This window comes from Callospermophilus lateralis, chromosome 1, assembly GCF_048772815.1.
Source record: "Callospermophilus lateralis isolate mCalLat2 chromosome 1, mCalLat2.hap1, whole genome shotgun sequence".
Taxonomy (NCBI): Eukaryota; Metazoa; Chordata; class Mammalia; order Rodentia; family Sciuridae; genus Callospermophilus; species Callospermophilus lateralis.
Window position 1 is genome coordinate 156881219 of NC_135305.1, and position 10164 is coordinate 156891382.

The 10164-nt window shown below is 36.7% G+C and overlaps 1 protein-coding gene across 1 annotated transcript; it reads left to right on the forward strand.

Moving 5' to 3' along the window:
• The first annotated feature begins 111 nt into the window (after positions 1-111).
• On the forward strand, positions 112-9442 carry Vps29 (VPS29 retromer complex component). The gene is made up of 4 exons (XM_076851816.2): positions 112-195; positions 5555-5746; positions 8318-8553; positions 8947-9442. Exons 1-4 carry the CDS (start codon positions 193-195, stop codon positions 9062-9064), a joined length of 549 nt encoding a protein of 182 aa, XP_076707931.1. The 5' UTR covers positions 112-192; the 3' UTR covers positions 9065-9442.
• The last annotated feature ends 722 nt before the right edge of the window (positions 9443-10164 follow it).

Sequence of the window (10164 nt, forward strand, 5' to 3'; positions counted from 1 at the left end):
CTCACTCCGCCTCCACTAATTCTCAAAGCTCAGGTTCGCTTTCCGGCGGTAAAAGGACTGTGCGGGTCCCCGTAGGGCCGTCTCCAGTCGACCTCGTTTTTCATTGGTTGAGGGGAAAGTGGGCGGGTCACCGAGGAACCTGAGGAAGAGGGCGGCTGCTGTTCTGGTGACTGAGCGGAGCCCGGTGACAGGATGGTGAGGACCGTCGCTGGCGACCGAGGCCTGGCTGTCGGCGGGGTTGCTGCATCGTTGGGAGCCATGGGGGATTTCAGGACGAGGGCTTGGGCCATCCCGGAGGCGTTGGCGAGCGCGGCCGAGGCGCCGGCCTGGGGAAGGCCCAGGAGGAGGGCTAGGAAAGGAAGGGAGCGGCCACCTCTGGGTGCGGGCGGTCTCGCCCCTTGGCCCCAGGGGCCAGAGTATGTCCGCGGGTGGACAGGGCCTCAGCTGCCTACCCTGTCACGAGTTCGGTACGCTGGAGTAGGGAGGGCCTTGGGGCCTACACCTCCAGCGGCCCCCTGCGCTCCCAGGCGTGCCCTGCTCCTTTCCAGCTGGTTGGGGTGTGCTGGCCGCCACCCCGTGTGGCGAAAGCTGGCCTCTCAGTGCCTAGCGGGAAGTTATCTCCGCAGAACTCACTGGCTGTTCAAGTTTGCCATCAAGGCAAAGGGAGCGAGAGCCGATCTCTCCGCCCCTGGAATGACGCGCAGCTGCCCTTGCTCTCCGAAGGCAGCGCCTGGCGCGACTCTCTAGAGCAGGATTCCTTGATGGGTGTGTGAATTCCATGAAATTATTTGGAAAATTTTGTGAACATGTGCTTTTTTTTTGGGGGGGGGGGAGAGCCAGAGTTGGCGCCAAGGGGTATTTTAGGGAGCTTTACCGCATTCCTGCATCGTATTTCCCCATGATTCCCCAGCCAGCTTCAGGCTGTCCCCCCTCACCCCCATAGGTTGCTAACCTTAAAACCCAACTACAGGGGCTGGGCTGTGGCTCATTGGTAGAGCACTTTCCCACTTTAATCCCACTTTCCTAGCACGTGTGAGGCACTGGGTTCGATCCTAAGAACCACATATCATGTCCATCTACAACGAAAAAACAAAACACCAAACTACATAAAAACTGGGGAGCTGCTGCTGTAGAGGGTTCATAATTGTAATCAGATTTTCTAAGGTGTCTTTGGCCCTCTAAAATGTCAACTGTTGGCAGAGGAGCTCTGTTATTCTTGATGTTTGTGTTGGTGGAGTTCAACTGGAGGAACTTCTCTCTGATCATTACATTTTTTAATACTGTTACTATTCTATAACAAATAGTACCTTTCAAAAGGTGGTTTATAAGGTGATAGTCTAAAACTTGAATTGTATAATTGTTTCTTTAAAGGCTTTAATCCTGGCCTGGTGTGGTGGTGCATGCCTGTAATCCCAGGGGTTTGATGGCAAATTCGAGGCAGCCTTGGCAATTTAGATAGACCCTGTCTCAATATAAAAAAATAAAAAGGGCTGGAGGTGTAGCTCACTCGTAGGGAGCCCTGGGTTCAACCTCCAGTACCAAAAATATGTAATAATAATATTATTATTGTTATTAACAAAGGCTTTAATCCCACTTTTGGCTTCTTGCTTCTAAACAGACTCCAATTTACAGTAATGTTGAGACATTTATCCAAGGGAGAAGAAATACTTTCCAGCCATGATTCCAAATTCATGTTTCAGAAGTTGTTTAGAAAGGTGAACACTTTTGGGGGGTAGATGGACTTTTTATATGAAAAAGAAAGAACTGAACAAAATTTATCATCAGCTAATTCTTTTATGAGTAAAAACATTGTATTTGGCAAAGAATTTTAGGGACATTTAACACTGTACAGTGCCCAGAGTCTGTGGGCAGCAAATTTAGATACCAGGAAGGTCCAATTTTAACTGGATTAATGTGTCTGATTTATTATTTTTGTGACATTTTTGTTACTTGATACATATTTATGGTATTGTATACATCCTCTATGAAAAAAACAGCTGCAGCATAGTTTTTCACTACTAGAACTTTGAACATAAGAGAATTAAAGCCAATATACCTGAAGGATAATTAGAGCCCAAGAATCCAGAAGAGATTAACCTTTAGGCTATTGCCAATGAATTTCCAAATTGTTTTCTAAAAATTAAAAACTTTATTCTAAAATTTTAAACAGAAGAGAAACAAAAGAGATGGGAGTCAACGTGGAGAACAAGATCAAGTAGAAAAATAGAAAAACTGATAAGGCAATTTTATTAAAAAGTGAGCATTCGTGTCATGTTTTAAAGTACAGCAAATGGTTCTTTGGTTATTATTTTGAGCACAGCTGATTTTTAACATTTTCTTTCTTAACAATTAGAAATCATTAACAATTTTTTGCATATTCATTTGGTGTGGGGTTTTTTTGTTGTTCTTTTTTTGATTTGTTTCCTTTTGTTGCTTTCTTTTAACATTAGTCATGTTTCATCCTTTTTTTTCCCCCCATCCCCCTGTCTGCAATCAACTTCTTCATTCCACTAAGGCTGGGCACAGAGTAAGTTTCTTCTCTTAGCTCCTACTAACAATGGTGGTTGGATGGCTGTTACTGACTGAGTTTCTCACCCTTTTAAGATCTGTCAAATAGGAAGTAACCAAATTCCCATGCTTTGTTTGGGTTGTTTCTTTTTATGAATTTAACAAGACTGCCATATCCAGGATCTTTTGCTGTCTTAAAAGACTCTATAATCTGTATCTAACCTAATTTGTCAAAGTGTGGAATATTGGCAGAGACACTCCTGAACATATATGACACTCTTTCCCTTATAACTTTGTCACCAGCAGGAAACCAGCGGATTCTGCCCTACTAAGAATCCTTAATTAATTTGAAATAATTTCAGTGTGGTCTTCATACAGTTGTAGCTTTAGACTATTAATAGTCTTGGATATATGTGAGGATAATGCAGAGTGCTTTGAAGAATTTAGGTCATCAGTCATAAAGTATCATGACTAATTTTCTTTCTAGTACATTCGGATTGAATGGTTCATTCATTATTAGTCCCAAACATGTTCAACCTCTAATAGACATATACACTGTTATGAATTTGTTCTTTTTTAAATATAAAAATCTATTTTTTATTTTCTTCTCATATGCCAGCTTCCACATTAACTATGTACTTCAATCCATATCTGAAAGGAGTCCACTTTAGAATGAAGATTGTTCTAGGTGCTGGGGTTTGTGGCTCAGAGGTAGAGCACTTGCCTACCATGTGTGAGATACTAGGTTCGCTCCTCAGCACTACATAAAAATAAAAGATATTGTGTCCACCTATGACTAAAAAATAAATATTAAAAAACAGAATGAATATTGTTCTGTATCAAGGTGTTTTTATATTGATTACCAATGAGGGTGGAAACTTTGTAGAGTTTTTTAGTTCTACAGAGTTTATGTCCACTAAGCTCTCCATTGAAACAGGTCATTGCACAAATAACTATTGAAACTATGTTTATAAATTATAAAATGATATTTATAAGCTATAAAGAAGAAACTTTATTTAACAGTTTCTCTTAAAATGTGCTAATTTTGTAACCTCATGTTACTTCAGTTACCTTGTGTCCTGATAACAGTTCCTTTCCTTTGCAGTCATTTTTATTTTTGTTGCCAGATGAATCAAACTTGCTTTAGTAATCATTTTAATTTACACATTAAGTATTTAATGTTTTCTTTGATAATATTGAGGAATAGTCATGCCTTAGTTAAGGATGTTGACCAAATTGTTATATCATGTGCAAACACATGTGTAACAAAGAATCCCACTATTGCATATAATTATAATGCACCAATTTAAAAATATGGGGAAAGGGGGCTGAGGTTGTAGCTCAGTGGCGGAGCACTTGCCTAGCATGTGCAAGGAACTGGGTTTGATCCTTAGCACCACATACAAATTAAAAATAAAGGCAGTCTATCCATCTATAACTACAAAAATTAAAAAATATATATAAAGGGAAAAAAGGCAGAAAAAAAGCATGAACCTTTATGGATAGGATATCTATAAAGGAAAACATCCTGTATGAAATGAAGGTGCTTAAACTAAAAACATTAAAAAATTGATTATGTTGTCTTTTTGAGGGCAGATTTTTTGATTATTATTATTTTTTTTTTTTTTTAACTGGGGGTTTCTCTGAGGGGCACTCTACACTGAGCTACATCCCCAACCTTTTTTAAAATTTTATTTTGAGACAGGGTCTCACTAAATTGCCAAAACTGGCCTCGAACTTGGATTCCTCCTGCCTCAACTCTCAACCTCTCAAATAGCTAGATTACAGACATGTGCCAACATGCCTGGCTGAGGACAGAAATTATTTTTAAATTATCTTTTTTTAACAATATTCTGTTAAATGACTAAATTATATAATGTTATTTGTCAAATCTTGAAATTTTACAGAAGTGGGGGTTTTTATTATTTTTTATTTCAGAGCAAAATATGATTTTGTCCTCTGAGACTATGTTGCAACTCTAAACTACCTCCTGCTAAATTCATCACTTATTTAACTGACTTTTCTTTTTTGTTTTAATCCTCTAATGCACATGAAAGATTGTGAATTTTTTTTTAAGTTTGGGAATTATACTGACAGTACATAGGTAATTTAATCTAGGTAATAAAAACATGACAGTGAGAGTTTCTAATGAAGGAAAGTGAAAATATCAAAAAAGGTTATAATTCATAAGCACGTCTTTATTGTAACTCTGAATCATAGGCTGTTTTTGTACCTCTGTAATGCATAGCTAATAGTTGGAAGTAACAAAAATGGTAAATTTTGGCTTCTATTCTCCAAACTGTCAACCTAGTATATGCATCAATTACAGAATTAACTTCTCTCTCATTAAATTTTTAATAATACCCTTTAATAGTGCTTCTGGAATTAAGATATAAATTTTACGTTACAACTACAGAAATATGAATTGCCCTATAAGCCTTCAAAATGCCCAGTTCTATAGGGTTCAGTATTATACGTTTCATTTTGTGGTTTTGTTTATTTCAGAATAATTTATAGATCTCTAAATAAGTCACTTTGGAATGCTTGATTTTATTCTTGATAGGTAGAATGATTATCTGTATTGTGTATACTTAATTGTTTATGACCAAAATAAAATGATTGATTTAGGGGCTGGGAATATAGCTCAGTTGGTAGAGTGCTTGCCTCGAATGCATAAGGCCCTGGGTTCAATCCCTAGCACCACACACACACACACAAAAGATTGATTTAGAAAAGAGTGTATTATTATGTGTTTTGATTTGAATAGTCATGATAGGAACTATATGAACAACTTCTATCAGGTTCTGGAATTTCTGATAAATTTAATTTAAAAAGGGAAGTTATGGAGAAATTTTTTTGAAATTTTTTTTGTAGTTGTACGTGGACAGCATGCCTTTATTTTTGTTTATTTTTTTGGGGGTGCTAAGGATTAAACCCAGTGACTCTCATGTGATAGCAAGTGCTCTGCCACTGGCCCCAGCCCAAGAATGTCTTTTTTTTTGACATCATGTTTAATATGCTTTATCTCATCTTGACACTTTTAAAGTTGGTGTTGGTATTAGGAGATCTGCACATCCCACATCGGTGCAACAGTTTACCTGCTAAATTCAAAAAACTCCTGGTACCAGGAAAGATTCAGCACATTCTCTGCACTGGAAACCTTTGCACCAAGGAGAGTTATGACTATCTCAAGACTCTGGCTGGTGATGTTCACATTGTGAGAGGAGACTTTGATGAGGTGATGTATTTGCCTTTCCTTCTCAGATATTTCCCCTTCTTAATTTTTACTTACATAAGCTTTTTCCTTTAGACTAGGGTATCTATATTGCTAAGGTCTTTTTCTCTTATCTCTCTTTTTAAAAATTTCCATCTATAAAATTACTATTATCACTTATCTGAGATGCTTAGGACCAGAATTATTTTGGATTTCAGGTTTGTTTTGAATTTTGGAATATTTCTATACACTTACTTTGGGGATATGAATCAAGTCTAGAAATGAAATTCACTGTTTCATTCATACACACTTTAAACACATAGCCTGAAGGTAATTTATACAATGTTTTCAGTGTGCCTGCATTTTCAGGAAAGCCTAACATGTGGCATGAGGTGTGGAATTTTCCATCTGTGTCATTGTTTGGGTCACTCAAAAAGATTCAGATTTTGGATTTTCAGATTAGGGATGCTCAACCCATATTACACAGATGTAAACTACCCCACAAACACTTTAAATAATTATTCCTACTAAATAAATTGATGCTGAGTAAAGTGGCTTTGTTACTATTTTTGTAGTGCCATCTTTTAGCTTCTTTTTTGTTGCTGTGAACTTCTCACCACCACCATCACCACCTTTACTGACCTATTATTCCAAGCTACCACATCACTTTCCTGTGTTCCACTTTCTTCACTCTACCTTTCTTTCCTCCTGTTTATTCTTTAAGAAGCAACCAGAGTGATCCTTTTTAAGTAAAATAAGACCCCATCGCTACTCTATTGACAGGGATTGGCTATAAAGCACAAGAGAATTAAAATGGAATGAGAGAAATATTCTATATTTTGAATGTGGCAGTACTTACACAGCTGTATGCATTTATCAAAACCCATTAAGTTGAAAAAAATTGTACACCAAAGAGGATTATTTTACTGTATGTAAATTATACCTTAATAAATCTAACTCTAACGTTCTAGAGTTTCAATTTTGCCCAATAGTTAATGAGACTTTTCACAAATTACTTCTCCTAAAAGATTAACATTAAACAGGGATGAGAGGTGGGAGGGAAAGGGAGAGAGGAGAGAAATTGCGTGGAAATGGAAGGAGACCCTCATTGTTATACAAAATTACATATAAGAGGATGTGAGGGGAAAGGGGAAAAAAAAATCAAGGGAGAGAAATGAATTACAGTAGATGGGGTAGAGAGAGAAGATGGGAGGGGAGGGGAGGGGGGATAGTAGAAGATAGGAAAGATAGCAGAATACAACAGTCACTAGTACGGCAATATGTAAAAACGTGAATGTGTAACCGATGTGATTCTGCAATCTGTATACGGGGTAAAAATGGGAGTTCATAACCCACTTGAATCAAATGTTATGAAATATGATATGTCAAGAGCTTTGTAATACTTTGAACAACCAATTTAAAAAAAAAACAAATTACTTCTCCTTTTTGACTTTTAGTAAATATGATTAGAATAGATAATTTTTAGGCCCTTACCAATGTAACTTAAAAGACAAAAAATTATCTAACTTGGTTGGTACTCTCTAACAAGGTTCTTTTATACCAAACCAAATGGACATAGTATGGTCTATTTTTTTTAACTTTTTTTTTTTTTTTTTTTAAAGAGAGAGTGAGAGAGAGAGGGGGAGAGAGAGAGAGAGAGAATTTTTTTAATATTTATTTTTTAGTATTTGGCGGTCACAACATCTTTGTTTGTATGTGGTGCTGAGGATCGATCCCGGGCTGCACGCATGCCAGGCGAGCGCGCTACCACTTGAGCCACATCCCCAGCCCTTAACTTTTTTTTTTTAGTGATTTTAGTTTGGATAAACTATAGGTGGTATAAAAGTCAAAGACCGGAGTAATAACAAGGACAGGGGCAAACTTCTTATTCATAATTAGAATATAGATCTGGTTAATTAAATAAAGGGTTTCCATCTGTTATTTTAAAGAAGTCTAATTAGCAAGAATTCAATCTTTTTTTTTTTTTTTTGTCTCTAATTTGCTAGATCCACAAACCCTGGAGCCGTGCTACTAGAATTTGGATCTTAGTCACTTACTGGCATGTAACCTTGGGCAAATTATTTTAACCTATTTGTGCCTCAGTTTCCTCATCCTTAAAAGGTTGAATATTTATACAGTGATTTTTTAAAAAACATTTCTAAAATACATGTTTTTGCCAGGCATACACCTGTAATCCCAGTGACTCAGGAGGCTGAAGTAGGAAGATCACAAGTTCAAGGCCAGCCTCAGTAACTTAGCAAGACCCTGCCTAAATAAATAAATAAACAAACAAACTGGGTATGGTGGCGCATGCCTGAATCCCAGCAGCTCGGGAGACTGAGCCAGAAGGATTTCCAGTTCAGAGCCAGCCTTAGCAACTGTGAGGTGCTAATCAACTCAGTGAGACCTTGTCTCTAAATAAAATACAAACTAGGGCTGTGGCTCAGTGGTCGAGTACCCCTGAGTTCAATCCCCAGTAGCAAAAAATAAATAATAAAAAATACTGGGATGTAGCTCAGTGGTAGAATACCCTGGATTCTATCCCCAGTACCAAAAAATAAAATTCATGTTTTCTTTATCTCTTTCCTATATTAGAATCTGAATTATCCAGAACAGAAAGTTGTGACTGTGGGACAGTTCAAAATTGGTCTGATCCATGGACATCAAGTTATTCCGTGGGGAGATATGGCCAGCTTAGCCCTGTTGCAGAGACAGTTTGATGTGGACATTCTTATCTCAGGGCACACACACAAATTTGAAGCATTTGAGCATGAAAATAAATTCTACATTAACCCAGGTTCTGCCACTGGCGCTTATAATGCCTTAGAAACGTAAGTAGTATACAATTTAGAAATTTGGGGGCTTTAGTAAAGTTAATGATTGTGTCTTTGACATTTCATAAAAGACATGTAATCTTTTAAATAACTGTGTACTTTTTAGCAGTCTTCTTTTGGTAATTATTCTTTTGAGTATGTAAGTAATAATCAGATTTTTGAGTTCAAATTGTTATCTTTTTTAATTTTATTTTTTTTAGTTATTGGTAGAACTTCTGTTTTTATTTTGTTTATATGTGGTGCTGAGAATTGAACCCAGTGTCTCACACTTGCTAGGCAAGTGCTCTACCACTGAGCCACCACCCCACCTCCTCAAATTGTTATCTTAAATTGATATTTATAGTGCTGTTTCTCTTTAGTACAGAATACTAACTTTTTTTTTTCTTTCAGAAATATTATTCCTTCATTTGTGTTGATGGATATCCAGGCATCTACAGTTGTCACTTACGTCTATCAGCTAATTGGAGATGATGTGAAAGTAGAACGAATTGAATACAAAAAATCTTAAAGCCATGCCTGTTCATGATTTTCTGGGTTGTTTTGTTTTTTTTTCATTCCTTTGTTTAAGTAATTAAATGCTTAAGAGCCACACAGTTGTATTAACTTCTGTAATATTTTGCAGTAAGAAATGTCTTTTTTGTTTATACATAAGTGCTCTGAGCTTCTTGTAAACTATAAGAATATATTTGCAGTATATAGTTTCTATGGAAAAAAAAAGTCCACGACACAGTAGATAGTCATGTGTTTAGAAAAATTTATCCTTGACAATATCTTCAAAGTTAGTATTTGGACTTTATTGCAAAGGTAGTGCATGAAGAGAAAGAATTTAGACTTTCTGTATACATTTTTCTCTTCTCTAGTAATAAATGTTTACCTTTCATTTATACTTTTTTGATAATCTGTGTTTAATTTTTTTAAAAACATAAAAATGAAAGACTAAATGAAACCGCAAAATTTAAGTATTAAAGGGGTAGTTGAGATGACCTCTCAGAGCACTCTTCTCTTACAAAATTCTATGTCATAAAGTTGGCCTCACATTTTATTTTCTACATAATGTCTCATGTTGATTGATTAAATCAGCAGTGATTCTTTAAACTGTTGCTACTCCCATTTTTCAAGATTTAACAACATTTTTAAAATATATTTTTTTTATTGTATTTGGACACAATACCCTTATTTTATTGATTTTTTTTTTAAGGTGTAATTTTTGAAATTTTCTTTTTTCACAGTTTTTTTTAAAATATGATTTTTAGTTGTAGATGGACACAATACCCTTATTTTGTTTATTTAATTTGTTTATGTGGTGCTGGGGATCGACCCTAGTGCCTCATGCATGCTAGGCAAGCACTCTACCATTGAGCCACAACCCCAGCCCTTATTGATTTATTTTTTTTGTGTGTTACTGAGGATTGAACCCAGGGCCTCACACGTTCTAGGCAAGTGCTCTATCACTGAGCTACAAACCCAGCATTTTTTTTTTTTTTTTTTGGGTAAGAACCACTCAAGTTTCTCTGGGAAGCTCACTAAAGTGCAAATGTAAAGAATCCTGTCAATAGTGCAACTATTGGGCTGGGGATGTGGCTCAAGCGGTAGCGAGCTCACCTGGCA

Coding starts and splice junctions, on each gene's coding strand:
- Vps29 (XM_076851816.2), top strand. Junction 5,747..8,317: donor TGAGAGGAGACTTTGATGAG/GTGATGTATTTG, acceptor TTCCTATATTAG/AATCTGAATTATCCAGAACA. Junction 8,554..8,946: donor GCTTATAATGCCTTAGAAAC/GTAAGTAGTATA, acceptor TTTTTCTTTCAG/AAATATTATTCCTTCATTTG.